This window comes from Bactrocera tryoni, chromosome 5 (genome assembly GCF_016617805.1).
Source record: "Bactrocera tryoni isolate S06 chromosome 5, CSIRO_BtryS06_freeze2, whole genome shotgun sequence".
Taxonomy (NCBI): domain Eukaryota; kingdom Metazoa; phylum Arthropoda; class Insecta; order Diptera; family Tephritidae; genus Bactrocera; species Bactrocera tryoni.
This window is the reverse complement of record NC_052503.1, coordinates 24,414,319-24,441,113: the sequence shown is the minus strand read 5'-3', so window position 1 is coordinate 24,441,113 and position 26,795 is coordinate 24,414,319. Positions and strand designations below refer to the sequence as shown.

At 34.6% G+C, this 26,795-nt stretch overlaps 2 protein-coding genes across 2 annotated transcripts in view; one reads left to right on the top strand and one right to left on the bottom strand.

Moving 5' to 3' along the window:
- LOC120777642 (CD82 antigen) overlaps window positions 1–26,795 on the top strand; it is a 127,982-nt gene that overhangs the window by 98,156 nt on the left and 3,031 nt on the right. The gene's annotated exons all lie outside the window — the stretch shown is intronic.
- Window positions 1,640–8,724, bottom strand: LOC120777641 (facilitated trehalose transporter Tret1-like). The gene is made up of 6 exons (XM_040109093.1): window positions 8,550–8,724; window positions 5,051–5,283; window positions 4,863–4,993; window positions 2,557–2,897; window positions 2,050–2,471; window positions 1,640–1,981 (listed from the first exon to the last, which is right to left on the bottom strand). The coding sequence occupies exons 1-6, from the start codon at window positions 8,623–8,625 to the stop codon at window positions 1,769–1,771; spliced, it is 1,416 nt and encodes a 471-aa protein (XP_039965027.1). The 5' UTR covers window positions 8,626–8,724; the 3' UTR covers window positions 1,640–1,768.

Genomic DNA, 26,795 nt, shown 5'->3' with positions numbered 1-26,795 from the left:
TCGGGCAATGGAACGTGCGCTCCATCCTCATCGATTAAGGAATCGGGTCCACCATCTCCTGGTGTTATGCTTTCACTACCAATCAGTAGGCTGGAGAAATGATCCCTCCATAATTTCATTTATTTAATTTCTGGGGCTTCTACAAGAGTATAGTCCGGTCTTGAAACCTTCTATGAGTCGCGCATTTTTTCGTAGAATTTTCGAGCAGTAACCCTGTCGGCCAGCTTGTCAAGCTCTTTAGACTCACCCATTTTGGCCTCTCTCTTTTTTTGTCTGCAAATGCGTCTCGCTTCACTCTTCAACTCTCGATACCTATCTCACGTATCCCAAAAGTATTATAATACATTTCTTTATTATCGCCGGGGTCAAGTGTATTTGAGCCAATTTAATTATTCATACACTTGTTATAAGTCTTCACGTCACGAATGACTTTTTTAGAATTGGCGCTTTTTTCTGTTTCGAAAAGACAAAAAAGCAAAGCCTGATGTGTACAGTATCTAAGCGTTGACTTTCGTTTCGTATTTCGAAGTCAGAAACAATCATGCTAGAATGTGACGGAGCATTATCGTGTGAATTTCTTCACGTATATGCCTTAAAACTGTAAGCAGTATTTTTTATTGACCATTTCACTTTGTAAAACAAATCCTTTGTGAAGCACATGACGTTTATCAAAGAAAACTATGAGTACTGACTTTGATTTTTGACCGACTTTTATATGGTTTTTTGATTACGTCTCATTTTTGGAACACCATTCGTTAGGTATGATGCTTCGTCCGTTGGATTATGCCTGAACGCCTCTAAGGTCGTATTTTCGATGTTATATTCATGAACCCACGTCTTGTCGCTAATAATAATGCGTTCGATGAATGTAGAGTCCTAAGCTACCTAGTCAAGCATCTCTTTTGTGGCCTCTACTCGACGTCGTTATTGGAAGACACTCGGGTTTTTTGGTACACGTCTATAATTGACACGCTTCATACCTAAATCATTAACCGTAACGTGTTTAGCCGATCCGTAAGACTTGTAGAGATCCGCTGCTTTCTCGCAAATGACAAATGATTTTCAAGCACTGTTTCTTCAATTTTCTCGTATTTCTCGTCATAACAACTGACATTAGAAAGTTTTCGATAACTTATCGACTTTCACTGAATGCTTTTTGCCACTGAACTACTTGTATTCGACATAAAGTTAACTCCCCAAAACACTTCATAAGTCCAAAATCAATCTTTAAGCTATTTTAGGGTACAAAATGTTTATAGAATTGTTAATAGCAGTGTTTAACTGTAATCTTGTTAACTCTACATATTGTTGTTAACTTAACTTAACTACTTAAGTGTTGATATTTGAAAAGACTTTGTAGTACAAATACGCCAAATCCGATGTTGTTATCGCATGACATTCTTTAATCTAACAAAGTAGGGGTGCTAATAAATGAATTAAGTCTCAAATTAGGTAATTTCACTACATGTAAGAATATTTGGAGATGAGTGCACAAAGAAGCGATAAATTCTTGTGCAAAATAACATTTTATAGTTTCGTAGTATTCTCGGATCAAAGCCTCGGAGGGCTAGAAGAAATAGTAATTTCAGGGATGGGATTGGTATTATGGTAGAGTCAGGTGGGATCTCTATGAAGAACATTAAATCAATAAACCAAAAACGAATTTTGGGTTGTTTATTTAAAAGCTTATATCAAACATCAGCCCCCGTTATTCATAACATCCCTTAATATCTAATAAACCCACTTTGTACTTATACTTGTGTAAAACTTATGTTTCCGGGTCAATTTTATTGAGCGACATGCCTTTGGTCTCCTTAATGAAGACTACAATATAAACCAAACCCAGAACACTTGTCAGAGCAAAGAACCACATCGGCAAGTAGAGACCAAAAGCAGCCAAAGAAATCGGGAACATTTTCATTAGAATAAAGCCAATGATGTTGAAGATGACCAAGCAAATGGCGGCCGCTTTGGCGCGTATCTATTTGAGAAGAGAGACACTTTTAGTATACCAAAAATATATAGAAGTATATCCACATTTAAACTCACCTTCGGTGGCATTAACTCCACCAACAAAACGAATGGAATTGGTATCAGACCCGAATTGGCCCCGAACATAATGAAGCAAACATTTAACAGTGGCAACCATGCGCTCACAGGCGATAAATCGACCACGGTGTTTTGCAAGAGATAACCATACAGACCGAATAACGTCATACCCACACTAGTGACCGCACAAGAGAATATCAACAACGGACGACGGCCGAATCTATCCACCAAAATGGTAGCAGTGTACACGCCAGTGACTTGCACCAAGCCCACAATGATGGTATTGGTGTCCGGATGCAGTTCGGTGCGCGCGGCTACAAATATACTCGAAGTGTAGTAAAGTATGGCATAGGCGCCACAGAAGACGTTCAGCCACATGAGCACGAAGCCATTACCGAAGGCAATCATTGCGCGTTTATTACCTGTGATTTGGAGAGAAAGATAGACAGAGAGAGAGAGAGAGAAAAACAATTATTTTGTTTTTGAGGATCCACATTCTGTACTCACAGAAATCATGCCACGTCACGCCAATCGTGCTTGCCTGGTGGCTGGTTACATCGCTCTTCAGCTTTTCAAACGCCATTTCAAATTGTGTGGCGCTCTCTTTTGTTGTCGGCTGATAGTTGCGATAGAACTTCAGTGACTTTTTAGCGCGTTCATCTTGACCACGCTGCAGCAAGTACATTGGTGTTTCCGGGAAGAAGGTTTGAAGTACCATATAAATTACGGGCAGTAATATGCCCAATATCGGTATGTAATGGTATGGCACGCGTGCTGTTATTATATAACCACAAAATATGCCGCTATTTAACGTTAGAGAGAAAAGTGAGGTTAAGCGGCCACGAATTCTGGAAAAGACAGCAAAGAAAATGTTTCATAATCAGACAATATATTTATATACATACATATAATAGACCAAGTGCTAAGATAGGCTAGTTGAAGCTGAGTAATCTAAAGATATCTATAAGAATTACTGATAAAATTTTCGGGTTTCTACGGATACACGCAAAATATGTTGCAATGCAAAAGTATAAGTCTCCTTTTCCAAAGAAATACGTTAATGGAACTTCACCAGTTCAATGGACGAATGGATGAAACAGAGGAAGAGGAAGAGCTCCACTCCGTCGGATAAAGCAGGTGGAGAAGGACCTAGCTACACTTGGAATCTCCAATTAGCGCCAAGCAGCGAAAAGGAATAATGACTGGCGCGCTGTTGTAAACTCGGCTATAACCGCGTAAGCGGTGTCTACGCCAATAAAGACGAAGAAGAAACAATGTGAAGGACTTTCCGAGCAAATGTATAGTATTTGACCTTATAACGTCTACCTTTTGTTGATCTGATCTCATCTTTATTTGGGAGACTTTGCGTGATAAAGTAAAATTCCTCTTTTCTTAGTTTTGAAAGCTTGAAGTAAACTCCATCTGGGCTGAAAGCTACGAATTATCTAATAACCTCCTTACAAATCATGGATCTACATGGAAATTCAAATTGAAATATTGCCAATTCTCGGTTCAAGTTTCTCAAAGTCGATCTATTGCCTAAGACAGTCAGTTGAATAAGAGTTTATAGATCGATCTCTCGCCGATTATATAGAGGATGATGTCATTTCAAGACCAGATTTTAACAGAATGACATTGGTAATTTTGCACTTAGATATGCAAAGAGTCGGCTGCTATGAATTTTTATCGTAAAAATACATTTTGGTGCTTTACCAAGTTTGCCTAGTCTATGGATCTATCCTAAAAAAATTACTTCCACTTACTTAGATGCCAAACGAGGTTTCGGACAAGGCGACTCCCTATCGTGCGACTACTTCAATCTATTGCTGGATAAAATAATTCAAGCTGCAGAGTTGAATAGAGAAGGTATAATCCTTCATAGGAGTGTACCACAGCTGGCATACGCCGATGATAGTGATATCATTGGCCTCAACAACCGCGCCGTAAGTTTAGCTTCTTCCAGACTGAATAAGGAAGCGAAGCGTATGGGTCTGGTTGTGAACAAAGACAAGACGAAATATTTCCTGTCATCAAACTAACAATCGTCGCATTCGCGACTTGACTCTCACGTCACCAGTGACATCCATAACTTCGTCGTAGCCTCGAAATCCAACGCAGAATATCTATTGCCAACAAGTGCTACTTCATACTAAGTCAATTGAGTAGTAAAGTCCTCGACGAACAAAAACAAAATTTTATAAGTCACTCATCATCCCCGTCCTGCTGTATCATGCAGAGACATGGACTATGACAACATCCAGTAAGTTGACGTTGCGAGTTTTCGAAAGAAATTTCTGCGGAAGATAAATGGTCCTTTGCGCATTGGCAACACGGAATATCGCAATCAATGGAACGATGAGCTGTACGAGATATAAGACGACATTGACATAATTCAGCTAATTAATAGACAACGCTGGCGAGGTCAGATCGTCTGAATGGATGAAAACACTCCAACTCTGTGAGTATTCGACGCAGTACCTGCCGGGGGAAGAAGAGGAAAAGGCAGACCTCCACTCCGTTGGAAAGACCAGGAGGAAAAGGACCTGACTGCACTTGGTATATCGAATTGCCAAAAAGAAGAAACGACTGGCGTGCTATAACCGCGTAGGCAGTCTTCGCCGTTGAAGAAAAAGAAGAAACCCATGTACTTTGGATTCAATTTTTGTTTTAAAAAGAAAATAAAACTCCAACCGAAAAAAGTCAAAACTCCAACTTATTAGCCTAAGAAAAAAGTTGTACTCACAATTTCCAAAAAGTAAAGGTAGTAATTGTAAGTTTTTAGCTTTGAAGCCCCCACAAATAGCTATACATACTTTGGTTCAGCAATTTCGCCAATAAATATTGGTATGATGACATAAGTGCCACCGCCTGTGACGCCGGCTAGAAACCGGCTTAAATATAGATATTCCACGGAGCGTGCAAAATATACGAGTATCCAAGAAACCTATAAAAAATATGCAGTTAAGACAACGGAGTTTTTTAAAAACATTTTTACACTTACTATATACGGCACGGCTAGACAATAGTTGCTAGCTTTACGTCCGATCAAATCTAACAATACGCCATAGATGATATTACCGACCCCACCGCCTACCGATGAGAGTCCGCCAATCCATGAACCCTCACTTACAGTTATAACGAAGTCCAATTCAGTCTCTGCGGGCGATTGCAATTTCGACAGTATCACCGAAAACCAACCCAAGCCGAAGCCATGACTGAAAGTGATGATCGTAACTGTAAATATTATAAAAGTTTGTTGTACATACAATTATGTTTAAGTTTGTTGTTGGCATAAAATTAAGATAATGTAGATAAGTAAATAATGCATTTAAATCGACAAGGAAAGCAAATATTTTTATGTCTGCGAATTGCCAAGTAAATATTTACCCTTACTTTTATAAATATAGTATGCCGCAATTATAAATCTAAAAATATAAAACTATTGGAAGCTTGTACCGCGCCCACTTTACTTGCGAATATCTAAATATTATAATAACACTAGTGTTGTAGGCTCTTTCCTGCTACTTTTGTGTTGCTAAACCCGAAAAAGATAGTAAAAATTTCCTAAAACATAAGATGTTTGTGTTGTAGTCAACGAGTGTAGAGGTCAAACTACCAACATTTTCGAAAATGACAAAAGCTGTACGTGATTGAAAATTTTTTCAACTCAAATTCGTAATCAGAACACCTCAGGTACCTCACATACCTCACATACCTCTTAGCACATCAGTCGAAAATTTTTTCTTCAGATTTGTTGAGTCATGTAATTTACGCATTTGGAATGCCCACAGATACCATATTTCATACAGCGATAGTAGTATTCCCATGCACATATCTCCTAAAAATAAATCCATAATTTTCCCAACAGTTGGCTTTAATGATCTGTAACTCGCGTTGTCCCATATATGTATGTAAGTGCATTTATATTACTATATGGCGTTAGAAAGATAAGATTTCGCACTAAAGGCACTTACTAGACAGTCTTGAGATAGCTTAACTCAATATTGTTGTTTTGAGCACGCGTCAGAGTTGGACACCAACAAAGAGAAGATACGCCATAATTTACAGTTTTTCTTCAATAATGCCGAAAAGGCAAACCAGATGGCTGATAATGGAAATCGAAGTGGCCGATTCACACATATGCACTGCTTCGAAAGTTCAGGAGTTAAACATTGGCTACTATTATGGTTTTCAACCCAATTGCATTTTGGCTGAAATTTCAAAATTCGGTATTATGATTTTCAAATCAACCCGTCAAAAAAAATTTTAGTTAAAGTGATGTCAAACTTCAACAATTTCTGATATTCATTTTGATATTGGACATAAAAATTTTCAGCTGCTAAACAACAGTTGTAGTTAAATATTATTGCATTTCTTTAGGAAAAATATTAATAAAAAGTGGGGAAAAGTATAAAACTAACTATTTTATTCATAATTTAAATCAGTTTAAAACAGTTATTAAGAACAAATCTATAGGTGGAAGTGCTTGAAACAGGTCAGGCGAGGGTTACAGAGATGGCAAGTGAGCTCTATATCTCTCGCGAGTCCATTCGAATGATTTTGGTGGAGATTTTGAGTGTGAAATGCGTTCTTGCTCGACTCGTCCTGATAAAGCTAAAGATAATTTTTAATCCCACAACCGAAAATTTATATATAATTTTTATTCTGATCTGTGGAATAAAAAATAAAATAAAATGGAATAAAAAATAAATAAAGAATAAAAAGAAAAAAATTAAATAAAAATTTATAAAACTTATAAAAATTAAAAAATCATCAAATTAAAAAATAAATTATAAAAGAAATGTAAATTGCAAAAATTGAAAAAATAAAAAAAATATAAAAAAATAAGATAAGATTATAAAGGAAATGTAATCCCTCGAACCGGAAAAAACTTAAAAATAAATTTTCAAAAGGGCATAAAATTAATTAAATTAAAAATTAAGAAAAAAATTAATACAAAGTTAAAAAAAAATTATAAAACTACTAAACAAATAATAAATGAAATGTAATCCCTCTAGTCGGAAAAAAACTTAAAAATGATTTTTCAAAAAGGAAAAAATTAAATAGAAACTAATTAATAAATTAAGAAAAAATTATTACAAAGTTAAAAAAAATTATAAAAATCCAAAACAAATAAAAATGATTTTTCAAAAAAGAAAATTTTAAATAAAAACTAATTAATAAATTAAGAAAAAAAATAATACAAAGTTAAAAAAAACTATAAAAATAAAAAATAAATTATACATGATATGTAATCCCTCTAGTCGGAGGAAAACTTAAAAATTAATTTTTTATAAAATAAAGAAAGGAACAGTCTTAATCTCACAAACTAAAATTTTTGTTTAATTTTATTCCGATTTGAGGAATTGAACATTTTTTTTTATTCATTTCTTTATTTATTTTATGTTTAATACCATATTGTGAAAATTATTATTTTTTTAATTTGGGATTGCAAAACAAAAGAAAAAAAATAATAAATTAATAAAATTTTTCAAATGCCGGACTTAAAAATAAATTTATAAGAAAGAAATTAATTAAACTTATTTTCGAATCTGATATTTGGGGTTAAAAAATTACTTTAATTATTATTTTTTATTTTGTAGTCCCAAACTATGAAAATAAATATCTCCATAGGGTATTAAAAAAATAACAGTAAAAATTAAAAATTAAAAAAAATTTAAAAAAAAATTGTTTTATAATCAAAATTTTTTCGTGTTTGCGTTGGTACTTCGGATTCTACTATTTAAACTAGCGCTCGCACTAAAATTTCAATTTTTAATTTTATAAAGGTTTAATTTTTATTCCGAACTTTCGGGATTTAAAAGTTATAATTTAATTTCCTTGAAAGAAAATAAATTGAATTAATAAATCATAACACTATGTCATCATAGTTATGTTAACAGCATCTGAGGTTCGGTTCAAGTTTTATCCAAAACTTCATATGCTAATTAAAAAACTACTTTCAAAGGAGAACTTGAACTTTTGAAGGATCAAAGGCAATGCTGCTTAAAGTAATCTCGCTTGTGAAAATATGCAATGTGGAATTATTACATTCTCAATCCAGAAATTTTAGGCACAGTTTGTTAAAAATCACAATTTTCAACACTTCGGTCAGCGCTTTCCTTGTACAATTTTCAAAACATTTCCTTTATTACACAACATTCTCACATATAACGGTAAACAAATTTTTATCACTATAATTGTTGCATTAATTTTCTAATGTCGCTACTGAAATTATAGAAATTCACACTTCGCAGAATTTTTTTTTTTTCACTACTAGAATTGTTCAAACAATTTTCGAAGAAGATTGTTTCAAAGCACTCACATATACATATGTATGCCTTTTCCTTTCTTTCACTCTAAGCTTCAACTCACATATGCTTTAAAAAATTACAAAAATTTAACAAATATTAAATTTTGCTCAATATATGAAAGGACACATTATTTTCCATTTCACTCCATTTCCTGAAAGCACTGTAAAACTACATTTGTCTGCTTACTGCACACTGAAGCCAGCAATTGTCGCCGAAACTCAAATTTGAAGACGCCTTCCGAATTTTTGCACAAACCAAACATATTTCAAGAAATTAGGCATAAAATTTTTGCAAAAGCAGAAACTCGGTGATGGCCAACCGCGCTTTGGCTGATTCTATATACTAATTGTGCGCTTTTGAAGCGGCCTCACGGCGAACTGACTTTATATATATACATAATTCCATCTTAATACCTTCACTTACATCATATTGCGTTATCAGTCAACAAATTTTCAGACTTTTCTCCCTATGTACATACGGATATAATATACGTTCTGCTGGTATATGGACCACACATTTATTTATAAAGCCGTTATAAATGTATTTGTTACAGTTGGAATTATAAACATAAATGCAATTCAGTATTTTAGACATTTAGACAATGTTTGCTTTTGATTATATTTTTATTATATTTACCGTGATCACATTTGTGCTTGGGTAATTTCTTTAAAAATTTGCATTCAAAGTTTTTTGATAAAGTTTGAAAACATTTATGTACCAATAACTGTGGAGTCGAATATGCATTTTGCAATAAAAATGTCGAATAAATTTTTGAACAGAAATCTTTTCAGATCGAAAAAAAATTATTTATAGTAATTTTCTTACTCTGAAAACTCACAACTCAAAAATTTTTCAAAATAAAAAATACATGTTCAATATTTTGCCTCAAAGAAAGAGAGAAAACAAGTTTTGCATATAAATTTTGTATGGAACGGCCCATATAGTATGCATACCCAGCGGGATAATGGTTCACCGCTTACATTTTTCTTTGAAGAATGCTTCGAAGAAAATTCTATGTAGAATTCTTCGATACCAGGTGTTGTTCATATTTACAATCAAATAAGTACATGAAAAACGTTACAAAACAATGTTGTATAAACAACAAATACAAATTGATGGAATAAAATTTATAAGGAAATATTTTCATTATTTCGTCAAATCGTCAAGCATTTGAAGAAAATTTGCACAAAGTTTGTTGTGTTTAGTTAAGCTGCTATTTTAATTAAAAATTTTGTTTATTTTTGTGTTTAATTTTGAATAAAGAAATAAAGAATGTTCTCGCAAAGGCATATGAGAAGACTAATTAAAAAAGAAGAAAGTGAATTTTACGGAATGGCTGAAAACATAAATACTGAAAGTGATTCTGAAGAGAATGCGCTGAATTGTGGTTTTGCTGCAATATATTTACTTCGGTGTGAAGGGCAAAAAATCGTTAAAGGAACTTAAGCACTTTAATGCGTTACTATTTGCTAAGTTTTTCGTGTTTTTATCATTGAAGGACATAGCTTCAAATTTATATTTCAACTTTTTTTGTAGAATGTGTGAAAGTAGAAGGCTTCACCGAATCGAAGTATGCTCACCAAATTCAAAAAAGCATCAGACTCGCCAAAGGCCGTTTCTTCAAGTCTCGTTGCTTGGAAAAAAACGAAAATAGACTCAGCCACAAAATTAAAAGAAAACCATTTCTTTTTATACATAAATACTTATTTTCATACATATGTATGTACATGCACTTTTATAAATAAAGCAAAATTAATATGCAATTTTTTCTATTTTACTATTGATCTTGGCATCGAAGAACTCTGCGTCGCTATGGTAAGCGAAAGGGGTGAACTTTTACTTTTCCTATCGATTTTGATCGATCAGAGTAAGCGATACAATCATGCTGCAGCGTTTACCTCGCTCGTTTACCAATGTCTACCATATCCCGCTGGGTATTTGTAATTATATATGTACATATATAAGTGCAATTGTCAAAATATACGTAATGGTTTATGATGGGGAAAATCCGAAGGTCTATATACTACGTGTTGCTTACCTAACCGGCAAATATTTTATTTATTTTATAAATATCTGCAAATAATTTATCAAGCTATAAGATATGGAGATACAAGATTTAGGATCAGCTAAAATTTATTGTGGGAAGTTTTGGAAATTTGTATGCTCTGTTTAAATATACATATATCTAATTATAACTGGATTGTGTCTTTTTCTCCAACTCATATCACAAGTTTGAATGGAAAAAATACGAATATATTTGTGCAGGGTGCAGATCCACATTTTTAAGTAATTATTTTGGCCTTTTCTAAAATATTTGACTCATTTTTTTGACACTATCTAATCCTGCCATAAGTTCTGTTACAAGTTTAGGTACATTACGAGCATAAAAAAGGGACTCTGTAACACAGCTTTTAAAAAGATATTTTTATTTAATGTTCCATATATTAAGCAAGCGATCAACAAAATTGTATTCGAAACGACGCGGAAATTGATCAGTAGCAGCACACACAGTTTCTATTGGAATTGACGAGGCATTCGAGAGGCTATATTCCCTAACTCTAACCACAAACTCTACTCTAATCGGCTAATCATTTGCAGCTTTGAAATCAGCAAACCAAAAGTTTCCTTTTTACCTGATGCTTGACTAATAATATGAGAAATTATTCGAATTCCCAGCAAAATTAAAATATCAACTTCTGGGTGTCCAAAGAATCAAAATAAATGTTGGTATAGGATAGGATCACCTTCTCCTGCTAGGTCGAAGAATGAAGTAGTTAAATTTCGATCTGTTAATGGTATTGTGATAGACTGGTAATGGCAATAAAAGTAGTACTGTGTGGTATTTGTCTTATGTATTGGAGTAGGCTCTTACTCGAAGATGCAATGCCCTCCATCTAAGAGAGTATTGCTTAGCTGCTTTATTACGCATAAACGAAAACATCGGTTGTTACAATTTTGCCCACATTTAATCACTTTTTGACAGTAGTGAAGAGATGTAATGACTTCTCAGCAGACTCTCTACCAAACTGTTACAGCAGCTGGAGCAACACGTTGAATTCTTGGTTGGTTGGTTGAAAAAGGAGGCGCGTAATCACCCCTAGGCTATCATTAGACCCATTGTACTACCGGCTGTTAACCAAATTAAACCTTATCCAGCAACTCAGTGGATTTGGTAAAAAACCTGATTTTTCATTTGTAAAAAGAATACTTTCATGACCGTTGTCCGCGTGCTACTGAGGGATGCCGCTTACATCTATTGAGCCTAATTTACGTTGCGTTCAAGAGCATTGTCAGCTGATGACCAGTTAGCAGGATTTCACTTGAACATCCAAAGAGTCTTGACAGTAATCTGGTCGACATATTCAACTCCCTCGGCATAATTATCTGTTTTCTAAAGCAATTACTGCGGTTGTGTTCGCGAAAAATTTGTATGGCTGAACTGGTTCGAGCCACGGCAGGGCGACCACTTATCTTTCTGCCTTAAACTGCAGACGTTTGGAAAAAAATGATCACGTAAACAAACATTCATTCATACGGCCATTTTGTCAATTTTTTTTTCGAACATAGCTTATTGTATAGAATTATCGCCAAGAAGTGGCTTTTTTAATGTTTGATCCATGGAGAAGGTTGGAAACACTGCAGAAGTGAAGACTTGTTTTTAGCGCAGTTGAAGTCCACAAAGTAGCTTTTTTTGAAATTACCAAAAATCCTTTCTTTTTTAGTAGAAGAAAGGTGACAGATGTTCCCTAAAATTAACTGCTAACTTTACTTCTTGTCTAGTCGCTTAACTAAACTATTTTCTATGTAAGCATCGCTCTTTGGGGGTTGTTGTTGTTGTAGCGGCCATAATCCTGCAGAGTTGACGGTCCTTGTCCTTAACAGTCCGAGTCCATTTCGGTTACGTAGACTCAACAGTCATGGGAACGGACTCTTTCATTTTCAGAACAAGACCCTTTCGGAGTCTTGTTTGGCTAAAATGCGATCCCATTTGACAATATTAAATATGGTTTAGCTCGTGACTTAATTAGACCTATTTAGCCATGGGAATGAAAAGTACTTTTTTCTTCGCCAAATAAAGCGGCACTCATTGCACCACCAGTTTCTAAGGTTTCATACGTTATATGACTGAGGCTAGCTTTTGAAACGCCTACTGTCATTATCTTATCATGCCCTGCCTCAATTTATATTTGTTTAATTTTTCCTAAAAATATACATGCGAAATGGCTTACATATAAAAAAGCATACTTTATATTAAAGTATTTTACTTTTTTTAAATATTTTTTTGATGCTCAATTCGGAGAATGTACTTTTAAGTGTTGCCCATAACAAGAATGCCGTTTCCGCCCATCAACATGGCTTGGAAATTGCATTGCTTAAAGCTGGTTTGGTCTGGTTGTGGCGGCTTTTGTAGTCAACTTGTCACTAAAAGCCGGCGCAAAAGGCACCATGTAATTGCTCCATTTAAGATTTCAATGCTCACAAACAGAAATTTAATTTACTGCACTTTCCTCGCGTCGCGACTTTGCGGCAACAGAAACATGCCACTTTATCGCTAATAGGTCGTCTTAACTCCGCGTTGCTGTTGTAAATTAATCGCTTCATCCCCAAGTAGTTAATTGTGTCATAAAAATATATACAAATATATCTGTATATATATATGTATATATATGCATGAAATATTTTTTTTAATAAATCAAAACTCTATTCGTTGCAATGATATATGTAAGGCTTAGTGCATAGTGTAGTGGTGAGCAAGGAAAGCAGCGCTTAACAAAATACAGAAAAATGTTTTCATAATAATTTTAATGCACTTTGTTTTTTTTTCGCTCTTTCGCTTGTTGATTGCGTTTGTGTTTCTCACTTTTTTTATACGCTAAGTCTTATTTCGGTCCTGACCAACTGGGCGTATACGTAATGTTTTGACGATGCATTGAAATTAAGACACTCAATCTCGGAATGAAAATCGGAATTAAAAATCGGGTATTTGCAGACAGTTGAGCAGATAAACGGACATGGCTGAATCGACTCCGATCGTCACCCTAATTATTGCTATATACAACAACAATGTTATTTTTACAATTAGAATTTCTGTTTATTTAGCTTTTTCTGTGCCAAAACATAGGTCCAAATATTGCCACTCTGGGCTTAAATTGATTTTTGTTTCAGTTATCACAAGCTTGGATTTTTTAGGTCACGTAGTTGCTTTTTTACTGTGATTTAAAAAATGGAAACTTAATGCCGAAATAAGGAGACGAAAAGAAACTCTTCGTGGACACAGTTGAGGAAAGTTGTGACTTTGGCCCGTGAAAAGCCATTTTATGCCTAAAAAAATTAAAAATGAGTTAAGTGTTAGTGTCACTGCTTCAAAAATAAGAAAATAGTTAATAACAGCTAAACTATATAGCTGGAGTCCAAGAAAGATGCCATTACTTGAACCCCGGCATGTGCAGACCAGAGTTCAATTTGCTGAAGAGCGCCTGCGTTGGCCAGTCGAAAAATGGCGCCACATATTGTTGATCCGAGTAATAGTTTCGGATATACAGTCTTAAGGACTTGTGCGCTCGAGGCTAGCTAGGCTAAGTGCGCCGTTTTCAAACGCGTTTTTTGAAAACTGTGTTCTTGAAGTCGGTTGGCAAGATTTATCGAGAACTACTCAACCGATCTTCATGAAATTCTACATAGATCTTTAAGATCCAATTTGACTTGGACGAAAGATTCTTTTCAATTACAACTATTTGAAAAAAAATGTCGCGAAATTTTAATTTTTTTGTAAAAATGTCTGCTAAAAATCCAATTTTCAGTTGATTTTCCTTCGTTTGAGTATATAACTTTAGATGATCTTGTAAGGACTTATCCTGCCTTGTTTTTCAAAAATTTCAGAATTTCTTTACTAATAGTGTATGTTTGTAACAATAAAAAATTCTAATAAAATATTTAAAAATATTATTTTATTATATGCGAAAAAAAAATTTTGAAAAGAAGCTGTTTTTTACCCGAGGAAACGCATGTAACCCCTTAACTATAAACAAAATTCGTTCCAACATTTTTCAAGCTGTAAATGAGTGTATAAACAATTTTTCCTCCCTATCTGATCAATGATAAAATACTACAGAATAAGCTTATGTTTTTTTCCAAGCAAAACACACCAAACGAAGTCTTTCAACAAACCTTTGCTGAACTGGAATCTAATTACACAAATAATGGCTGGAAGTTATTGTTTACGGATGGCTCCAAGTCCATCGATTCCACTTCGTTAGCAGTTGTCACTGCCAGAGGAGAAATTATTTGCAATTGGCTTCTTCCCTCAACGACCTCTGTATTTACCGCTGAAGGATCTGCTATCCTTCATGCAGTTAATTACGCAAAAAAGACTAAAGGAAAGTTCCTCATCTGTACAGACAGCAAATCGTGTATGTCTGCAATAACGTCTCCTTCCAATCGCAATCCCATAATAGAAGTTATCAGGGACGCGGTCATTGGTGCCCCTCAGAAACTCCAAGTAATGTGGATCCCTGGCCATGCTGGTATTACAGGCAACCACTTTGCAGACCTTGATGCGAAAAATGTAGCCAGGACTCCTGCCTTAACATACTACATCTCATCCAAGCAAGACATTCTTAACCTTTTTAAGCACAAAAGGCATCAAAAAAACGCAAGCGAATGGAAAACATTTAAACATCACTACGCGGTCATAAGCCCAGCCAGAAATCGTATAATCTACTCGTCAACAGTTCCAACTAGCGCAATGAAGACATATACTCGATTAAGGATTGGACACACTATCATAACACACGCCCACTTACTATCGGGTAAAAGCCCATCCATTTGCCCCCATTGCGATGACAACGCTTCTATCAAACACTTACTCACACTCTGTCCGATGCTTCACCCTACAGCCCACAACTCTGGCAACATTGATCGCATAAAACTACTAAGTGAACCTTCAGAAAAAAATGTGATGATTGTATATAGATTCTTAAAAACCAACGATTTGTTAAAATATATTTAAGCAACTTACATCTTTACTAACCCTTAGCAAATAGAATTTTTCACCTAGTTATAATTACAAGACGGCTGAAGGCCTCGTAGCCAGTGCTGCGTTTATGTATTTATATAATAAAACTCTTTTTGTTATATGAATTATTATAAATAAAACAAATAAATAAATAAATATACAAGTACATATATGAACAACATGTGATTTATCTATATATATAAAAGAAAGTTGTGTTAGTTAGACCATTTACGAGTATAACTCCAGAACAGCTGAACCGATTTGGTTGTAAATTGGTGGAGAGATTAATTATAATCAGGGTAAGGGCTTATGATACCTTTTATCTCTTTATGTCAAAATTTAATACAACAATGGATTATAACTGGCTCAGTAATCAGTCGTTGAGTATATATTATACCACGTGCATCCCAAGAGACTGATGTAATAACCTTTCCATCCGACTTTTTCGTCTTTCCACGTCTGAGAACCGGTTCATCATGTGCAGTCCACTAGAATGATAGTCGATTGGACTCCAGTGGGAAATCATGGAGCTATGTTTCTATTGTCACACACCGACGCAAAAATTCGGTTTCATTACGATTAAAGAACACTCAAACACTTCTCAGATTCAGAATCATTATTCGTTGTTTTTTTTTTTTTACACATAGCTTTCGCATCATTAGAGCATCATTTCCTCGTTGCTCAATTCGCCTGTTTCCAGCTTAGCAAATATCTTTTCAACGGTGGATTTCTCTGAGCCCAAATTCAACAGTATTTTCGCCCAAAACGCAATGCTATCTTATTAACTATTAGTTATAATCCAACTAAAGAAATCATATAGATGGTAGTAGTAGTATTATCTATGTATCAGCCACAGTGAAGCGTGGACGGGTATTCTAGTATTTAATAAACACAGATAAGTAAAACTATATGATAATATTATAAAAAATATATGGTTGTAATATAACATATTTATATATTATCATAATACTATAAAAATATTTATTATAACATTATTTCATATAATTTATAATTGTGTTCAGAGCTACTGGATATTTACATGTACATTGCGTCGTTTGCAAAACTGGTTCAAACGACTGAGCAATCAATGAAATTCTTTTAAGGAAGGTCGCTTTGGTGTAAAACCTGTGCAGGATACATATTTGATGGACATTCCTATAAATTAGCGCCTAAGGAAATTTTGGCAACAATTTCTTGTTTTGTTACGAAAGTTAAATTAAAGGAAGCAAATGGAAGCAAAACGAAGACTCTTCCCTGAGTTGTGGAACTATAGTAGATTACTACAGTTACCTCAGGGAAGCAGCAGAAGTGTTTTGTCGCGGTAGAAAAGAAAAGACTGTAAAGATAGACGAAACGTTTCTAACGAAACTGTACTGGGAATACTACATATCTATATAAGGAAGACAAATTTTGCCACGATTTCTGATGGTGAGAAACAGTATCATGGGATATAACAAATTTTTGGTTTGAACACCACTAGTTTAACCGCCAATCACAGTATTGGTGAGTACGTTGAGCAAGGTAATCCCGATAACACAATCAACGATTGGGAATGCAAAAATGGTATCAAAAGTCAAAAGTCATCGGAGTCCAAAACTGCTTCTTTTTAACTATCGTCAAAACTTATTTGAGAAAAGTTATCGCGATGATCTAGGATCTCAGGATCTTATGGCCATAAAAAAGTGTAGCCGGGCTATGTGGATGGAGTTCTACAGACAAGAATGGAATTAAGAAATTCAGTAGTCCCAGAATGTCAGAAAATTTGGGTGACATGGTTCCTCTAACAAAACATTTTCTCCCAATTACTGTTCAGATTTTCATTGATGATGCACTAGCTGATGAAGAATTTTTGGAATTTTTGAACTTTAAAGTCGTCTATCTCGTAAACTAAGCGTTTGCTGGACCTATAGCCCTATATATGGTATTTTTTAATCAGGTGGACTTCCTCTTTCCAACGGCACCTTCATATCACGGCGCCAAGGAAATCGGAATCTTGCCTAGAAAGCATTATATGGTTCTCATTGAACGTATTGGTTCCATAAGTGGGCGCGCCTTCTCCCATTTTCAATTTTTAAAAGCCTGGATTTTTTAATAACCTCTGATTTTGAATACTGTTGCTTAATTCTAAATCAATTTATATGAAAAATTATGTATCCAAAAAATTACGTCCAACCAGGCCCCTCCTAATGTGATCCTTTGTGCCAAATTTCACTTTAATACCTTTATTTATGGCTTAGTTATGACACTTTATAGGTTTTCGGTTTTCGCCATTTTGTGGGCGTGGCAGTGGACCGATTTTGCCCATCTTCGAACTTAACCTTGCTTATGGAGCCAAGGAATACGTGTACCAAGTTTCATCATGATATCTCAATTTTTACTCAAGTTACAGCTTGCGGACGGACAGACGGACGGACGGACAGACAGACGGATCCGGATTTCGACTCTACTCGTCGCCCTGATCACTTTGGTATATACAACCTATATCTGACTCTTTTAGTGTTAGGACTTACAAACAACCGTTATGTGAACAAAACTATAATACTCTCGTTATGCAACATTGTTGCGAGAGTAAACAAAAAAACCAAGAAGACAAAACGAGAATTAAGAAAAAAGAGATACATACACACAAGTATTGCTACCCATAAACCCTTGGCGGAGAAAAAGTGAGTCCATTCCGATTAAATTTTTAAAAAATAATTATTTATGCACATTTGTATGTATGTTAATATACAGTTTGAGCTGTAATACAGTATAAGCCTTACTTATAAAAAACCCAACTGTTCTGTACGAAAAACCAGTTATACAGTTCGGTATATACAAACATATGTATGTATGTAGATAGGTACCGAAATTAATGAAAAAATTACGGTACCTGCCGACTGCTTATTTTGTGTTTCCAAACACACTATAATTTTCCAAAAAAAAAAAAAAAATTTTCAAAGTCAAGTATTCTTACTTGCAAGTTCTGGTGACACCCCTTGGGCTAACAAAGCAACAAGCAGGATCGCCTATAATAAATAAGCAAAGGCGAGCAAAAAAAAGAAGTGCAATACATACATATGTACACATATAAATAAATATACTCAGTTGTATAAAAAAAAAAAACAAAGAAAAAGAAAAGAAAAAACATACATACACATGTGCACATACATACATACAACAAGTAAGGAAGGGCTAAGTTCGGGTGTCATCGAACATTTTATACTCTCGCATGGTAAAGTGATAATCGAGATTTCATAATATGTCATTTACATATTTTTCAAATACCGTATTTTTGTAAAGTTTTATTCCGCTATCATCATTGGTTCCTAATGTTTATACTCGTATTATACAGAGAAGGCACAGATGGAATTCAAAATAGCTTTATATTGGAAGAAGGCGTGGTTGTGAACCGATTTCACCCATATTTCGTACATGTCATCAGGGTGTTAAGAAAATATTATATACCGAATTTCATTGAAATCGGTAAAGTAGTTCCTGAGATATGGTTTTTAGTCCATAAGTGGGCGGCGCCACACCCATTTTCAATTAAAAAAAAAAGCCTGGGTGCAGCTTCCTTCTGCCATTTCTTCCTTAAAATTTAGTGTTTCTGACGTTTTTTTGTTAGTCGGTTAACACACTTTTAGTGATTTTCAACATAACCTTCGTATGGGAGGTGGGCGTGGTTATTATCCGATTTCTTCCATTTTTGAACTGTATATGGAAATGCCTGAAGAAAACGACTCTGTAGAGTTTGGTAGACATAGCTATAGTAGTTTCCGAGATATGTACAAAAAACTTAGTAGGGGGCGGGGCCACTCCCACTTTTCCAAAAAAATTGCGTCCAAATATGCCCCTCCCTAATACGATCCCTTTTGCCAAATTTCACTTTAATATCTTTATTTATGGCTTAGTTATGATAGCTTTATAGGTTTTCGGTTTCTTCCACCATTTTGTGGGCGTGGCAGTGGGCCGCCCATTTTTAACCTTCTTATGGAGCCAAGGAATACGTGTACCAAGTTTCATCATGATATCTCAATTTTTACTCAAGTTACAGCTTGCACGGAGGGACGGACGGACGGACAGACAGACATCCGGATTTCGACTCTACTCGTCGCCCTGATCACTTTGGTATATATAACCCTATATCTGACTCTTTTAGTTTTTGGACTTACAAACAACCGTTATGTGAACAAAACTATAATACTCTCGTTAGCAACATTGTTGCGAGAGTACAAAAATATATGGGTCATTAAACTTTGGGCGGAAAATATCTATAATATTCCGCAATTGACGTACATATATAAGTACATAGACATGTGGTACATACATACATAAGTCAACTGTATCAAAAGATTTGGCAAAATATTGTTGTTAAACTACCTGCCTTAAAGCTTACTTCGTGTCTCCAAACACATTATAAAAAAATCCAAATCAAATTTTCAAAGTCAAATATTCTTACTTGCAAGTTCTGGTGATACCCCTTGGGCTAACAAAGCAACAAGCAGGATCGCTTTAACATATAAGCAAAGGCAGAAGAAAAAAAAAAAACAACAACATTACAGTGGATATTTATGTATGTACATATATGAATGTATATCGCGAACCAACACTTTCTCCTTTATCGCTCTTACATTTTCTCTCTCTCTCAATATATACCAACGTAACAATAAAAAAGTATATATAATATACAAAATATATTTATTACCCCGGTCAACGAACTTAAAACGGGACAACACAAAATCAAGTATACATATGTACACGGAGGATATCCATATCCAAAAATTGGAAAATTAAAATTGACTAAAATACATATTTCCGTATGCGCATTTATACATATATACATACTTATAGTATATTGTATGTGTGTACATCGGGTAATTATCATAATTTCTTTTTCGCGTTCCTTTTGACTAACGTATGCAGATTAACAAAACATTTGCATACATACGTACATACTTAAATGTTAACATATTTACAAACATACAAATTTTATACTTATTTAGTATCATTGTTCCGCACATTTCGCTATATTGCACATAACACTTCTTTTTCTGCACAGTATAATTGAGTGTGAGTGAATAGTGAAATATTGACTATATTGACAGGCAGTGTTTCCACTCACTCCATAGTTGTACAGCAGTTAATGAGTACAGCAAAATTGGTGTGCAGTCAACGCACTGTACAGTGTTTTGGTGTGCAGTTTACTTACTGTACAGTGAGAGAAGCTTCATGACTGGTATGTCATATGCAAGAATAAGATAAAAAAAAACATTGGTTTTATTTTTTCATTGAAAATGTGTTTATTATAAAACATAGAGCTTAGCAACTAATAATATTTTAATTCAAAGTAATTATATTAATTTTTTTATGCTACAAAAGATTCTATATTTAATTCATTAATATTGGAATGCAGAAACATTATTTTGTTGACCGGGCACTATATTACCACAAATATACAAAAGACATTCACAAACATATAAAACAACAGATATTTCTAGTTACAAAATAGATTTGATATAATGGCAATATATAATTTTTATAGTTTCTTGTGCGTTCATTAATATAATGGCTGAACTCATATATAAGCTGTCCTTATAGTTTCACAGCTTAATGTACAGCGTATTAAAAAAAATAAAAACTGTTGCACCGCTCACAAAGGAGTTTCTTGTGCGTTATTGCACGTGAGAACGTCGTTTTCATTTTACCATCCATGTTTGTGTACGTGTTGAATAATACTGAACTCATCTGCACAGTTGTATAATAGCACAGGCAAGCTGTCCTTATAGCGTTTCCCTTAATGTACAGCGTATTAAACGTCAAAAATGACAAATGTAGTACTCACTCACAAGGAGTACAACCATATACTGTTCTCACTCTAAGTGAGGTCAAGAAAAATGCTGTGCTACCTACTTCAAATATTTACTAGGATAGGGTCTCACGATTCGGTGGAAATCTTCTGTGTTTCTAACACAGATAAACAATTAGTCACTGTCGAGTATAATTTTTGAAACTCTTGGCTGGTTTCTTGTTGAATTTTTCGTAAATTCATTAAAATTGTTATTTGGTTGTCTACCAATACTCTTTCATTTTCGTATCTTTCGACTAGTGCTTCCCAAGCCAGATTAAAGTTTTCGTCATTTAAAGCTTGACGATACTGCCAGCTTCCCCTTTTGTTTTGTATCTGAGATGGTACAGCTTTTGAGCTCGTGAAAGTTAGGGATGGTTAATGTATACGGCAGTGAACATGTCCCGGAAGGACGGCCACTGCTCATAACCTCCGTGAAAAACTTCAGTATCACAAGCTGGCACTTTCAAGAATATACCTGTATCTATTTCTTCTTTTTGAGTCGTAACTACTGTCGGGGGAGGAGTAGTGGCTCTACATGGCCTTAATAAATTTATTTGGTCCAATATCATTGCCTTCGTAATTTCATATTGTTCGAGGCAGTTTTTATAATTAGCTGACGCCGAAGCTTTTACGTTTTCTGGGAGTTCAGCATCGTCAGTATCTAGTACTGTATCGTATGCTGCCAGAAGGCGTGCCCATATGCTATCTATGCTTTGAATTTTTAAATTTAGAACCGAATCTGTGTTATCATTAATCGGGGAAGCGGTAAATCTTGTGCAGTATCTAACAAAACTGTCACTTTCAGTTATGAACCTTGACACTGAATTATCTTTGGTTCTTTTTTGTTTGACACCCTGCTTTGAGCGTGTAGCTTCAGCAGGCGTGCCTTGTGGTTTATCTTCATCAGCCATTTTCGGAATTTCTAATAATTGAGGTGTTCTTGGTTTAACCTCTTTTGATTTTTCCGATTGCATTTATAGAATTAAAATGTAAGCTTTGAGCTTAGAATTGTTTTGCTTTGAAATACAATTAAAAAATTGATAATAAGAGCAAATGTGTAATTAAAAATGAGAAGAATAATAGATTTTACTATTAATTAATTGAATTATGTAGATTTGCGAACACGTATTCACCGCATAAATTGTTAAATCAAAAAATATTTGTATATAATTATTTATTTATTTTTTTTTTTTTACCGTGTATTGGTTAAAAGTATCTGCGATATACTCGCGATTAATTTGTATATTATTCCTTAGTACGCCTATCTTTTGAGATAAGAACGCAGAAGGAAAGAAATTAATAATAACGCAAAAATAAACGTTTGTGTATATTTATATGCATATAGTTATGCTTAATGTTTGTTTGTTCTTTCGTTTCCCTTATAGTTTCGCACAATTGTCATTTACATACATATGTACTAGACTTCTGCATGAATGTACCCATATCTAGCTTGACAGAACTGTACAGTAGTATAGTGTTTTTAAAAATACTGCACTCATTCTTTGCTGTACAGTATACCTCTTAGGGCAGCAACACTGCCTGATGCTGCTTTGTTACGATGGGAGCAATCACTAGTGGCAAAAAAAAATCGCCAAAATGGCATCAAATGAAAGACTTCTTAACAACTCAGTACGAAATCGCTGAGCGAGTTGACAAGAAAATAATCAAGCAAAAAAATAATCAAAATGAGTCGAATAAAAACTTTTTTAAACCCCAAGCCAGCAATAATACACAATATAATAGGCACGCTAATAGAAGCCAAACATTTGTGGCAAATCAAACAAATCATTGGCAATCATTATGCGAAATATGTAAAGGAGGTCACAATATAAGATCTTGCGAGAAGTTTAAAAAAATGTCTGTTTCAGATAAAAACAATCTTGTCCGGCAACCAGTGGCGTAACTAGCCTACGTTGCGCCTGGTGCGGATGATGAATTTTGCGCCCTTCATAGATTGCGCCGCGGGCCCCCCGTCATTCAAAAATCATACCTAAGATAAAAAAATGTTAAGGTATTTTTACTTTATAACCCGCGCAGTTACAATTTTTTTGAAACCTTTGTCACAAAAAAAAATATTTTTTTTTTTATTATTATTTATTATTATTATTTATATTTAATTTAATTGTTAATTTAAAGAAACAACAGTTAGAAACAAGTAAGGAAGGGCTAAGTTCGGGTGTCACCGAACATTTTATACTCTCGCATGGTAAAGTGATAATCGAGATTTCATAATACGTCATTTACATATTTTTCAAATACCGTATTTTTGTAAAGTTTTATTCCGCTATCATCATTGGTTCCTAATGTTTATACTCGTATTATACAGAGAAGGCATCAGATGGAATTCAAAATAGCTTTTATATTGGAAGAAGGCGTGGTTGTGAACCGATTTCACCCATATTTCGTACATGTCATCAGGGTGTTAAGAAAATATTATATACCGAATTTCATTGAAATCGGTCTAGTAGCTCCTGAGATATGGTTCTTGGTCCATAAGTGGGCGGCGCCACGCCCATTTTCAATTTTTAAAAAAAGCCTGGGTGCAGCTTCCTTCTGCCACTTCTTCCGCAAAATTTAGTGTTTCTGACGTTTTTTGTTAGTCGGTTAACGCACTTTTAGTGATTTTGAACATAACCTTTGTATGGGAGGTGGGCGTGGTTATTATCTGATTTCTTCCATTTTTGAACTGTATATGGAAATACCTGAAGAAAACGACTCTGTAAACTGTGGTTGACATAGCTATAGTAGTTTCCGAGATATGTACAAAAAACTTAGTAGGGGCGGGGCTACGCCCACTTTTCCAAACAATTGCGTCCAAATATGCCCCTCTCTAATGCGATCCTTTGTGCCAAATTTCACTTTAATATCTTTATTTATGGCTTAGTTATGACACTTTATAGGTTTTCGGTTTCCGCCATTTTGTGGACGTGGCAGTGAGCCGATTTTGCCCATCTTCGAACTTAACCTTCTTTCATCATGATATCTCAATTTTTACTCAAGTTACAGCTTGCACGGACGGACGGACAGACAGACGGACGGACGGACAGACAGACATCCGGATTTCGACTCTACTCGTCACCTTGATCACTTTGGTATATATAACCCTATATCTGACTCGTTTAGTTTTAGGACTTACAAACAACCGTTATGTGAACAAAACTATAATACTCTCGTTAGCAACATTGTTGCGAGAGTATAAAAATAAATCACATTATTTTCTTAAACAAAACGACAGTTTTTAAAACAAAGAGAAACATTTTTAAAATGATTGTTAATTAAAAAAAATTAACTACGTAACAATACCTATAGATCTAAAAAGTAACATCTTATACAACTACATTTTTGGTGAAATAGGAACTCTTAAAACAAGGAATTAAGCCAGTGAACACTTAGGAATTAAGCCACTAAAACTAAATTATAAAATAATTTTGCGAGATTTGCGAGATGCAAACTTATCAATGAGTAAATCGAATTCAATTGTTTCGCAATAGAATTTTCAATTGATAAAATTCCTAACCCACTGAGCCTTTGTTGGCCCATTGACGATCTTAAATATGTTTTTATCAGTTTTAGCTTACTGAAAGCTCTTTCGCAAGATGCGTCTGTTACAGGAAGGGTAAGGAAAATCCTGAGAGCTACATCTACGTTTGGAAAAGTATCTGCCAAAGAGAATTCGTGAAGTTTTTGCAGCGTGTCTTGAAGGGTCTCCGATTCACTTTCAGAAAATAATATATATGATTGAAATTTCAGTGATTCTAATTCGCCTACAAATTTTAATGCATTTATATCGCGTTCATTTTCTAAATCTCTGGCATGCTTTTTTAGGGTTTCGACGTCATTGTGTTTTAAGTTAGCAATTGATGAAAAATTAAAATCCCTTGCAATTGAATTCATTTTTTCGAACCTTGTGCCAGATCTTGGGCATCATTGAACTATTTTTCAAAAGATTCATTTCGTATTTCTTGGACCTGTTTTGTTAAACCTGCAATTATTTTTGAAGCAGTATCCAGTGTAATATCCTTGCTTTGGAGGGTTTTATTTATTCGATCTATAGCAGTTAAAATTCTGGACCAAATTTGCAAGAAACAAAGAAACTTGAAATCGATGCTGTTGATCAAACTTTGTGCACCAGAGATAGTCTCTGCGTTAAAATTGTTAGACGTCAATGTATGTAGAGCACCCATTACTCCTTTAAGCTGGTGATATAAAGCATTTACCGCTTTGGCTTTGGAAGACCACCTAGTATCCGCATGACATTTTAAAGTTATTTGAATCTTCTCCAATAAAATATTCCAACGTATTGTTGATCCAGAAAAAAAAAAATATTCTCTGAACGGTTCCAAAAAAAGTTATTATGTCCGATGTAACGCTGGCAGCATGTACTCCTGCCAAGTTTAGACTATGTATGTGCTGAACATGGCACAAATCGAGCATATTTATTAATTTCTTTAATTTTTGCTTGTACGTCGTTGTATTTCCCGCTCATATTGCTAGCGTTATCATAACCTTGTCCTCGAATATTGGATATATCTAATTCATCCGCTTCTATCTTGTCCAGAATTTCTTTTGATAAACCCTCGCCGGTTTTCTGGTATGAATGTATAAAATCAATAAATCGTTCTTCAATAGTAACTACTAATTTTTACATATCTTATAACTTGAGACATCTGCTCGTTATGTGCAAGGTCCGGAGTGCAGTCAAAAAGAATTGAATAATATTTGGCTGCTTTTACTTCCGCAATAATATGTTTTTTAACAGCACCACTCATTAAACTAATAATTTCATTCTGTATCAGCGGAGAAATATATTATAACTGTCCCTTTTTGTGTGTTTCTATGTGATATTTTAACTCTGGATCGTATTTGGAAATCATATTAAGAGCACTTAAAAAAACTCCTGAACCGGACTCTCCCAATTTTTCATTGTGTCCCCTCAATGCTAAATTGTTTTCAGCGCAAAAAAGAACAATACTAATATGTATGTATATTTAAAATATGTCTCCACTTCATTTTTTCCCGTTGTATAGCTGTTTGGAGTGCATTATCTATGGAAGAGGGAGATTTAATGCTCTTTTCTAATGTTTTCCACCGTATCACATTTTGTAAATGGCGCGATGAATGTTCGTGATCTGGAATTCTAGGACTTAAATGACGCCAGTTGGTAAATCCTTTTTCTGGATTAGCTATAGGCGGTGTATTTGGATTTGTTGAAAGATTTTCTTTAAAAATAATGCACGGAAAACAAAATACCATTTACCTTTTGCCACTACAAATTATCCAGGTCCTCTCCGTATATAGTCCATTGGGTAAATTTCTTTTAAACCAGTCTCGAGAAAACGTCCTTTTGGCAGTATCATTGCAGGTCATATCGGTCATATCCGTAGAAGAAAAATCAAAATGTTTACCCTGATCAGGGCCCTGTTCGACCAAAAAACATCGAATTTGATCTGTGATTGGGTACCAAGTAACAGGATCATTTCTATCGACGGTGACGGTTGTATTGGAAACTACGGTATCTAGATCCATAGCATCTTGAACATCGGGCTCATCATTTCCATGGGAAGTATTTGAGGCTTCATTGTCGTCG

Coding starts and splice junctions, on each gene's coding strand:
- LOC120777641 (XM_040109093.1), bottom strand. CDS start 8,625: ATGTTTGGTTTGTGCAAAAATTCGGAAGGCGTCTTCAAATTTGAGTTT. Junction 2,898..4,862: donor GGCGAAATTGCTGAACCAAA/GTATGTATAGCT, acceptor TGTCTTTTCCAG/AATTCGTGGCCGCTTAACCT. Junction 1,982..2,049: donor TGGAGTTAATGCCACCGAAG/GTGAGTTTAAAT, acceptor CTTCTCAAATAG/ATACGCGCCAAAGCGGCCGC.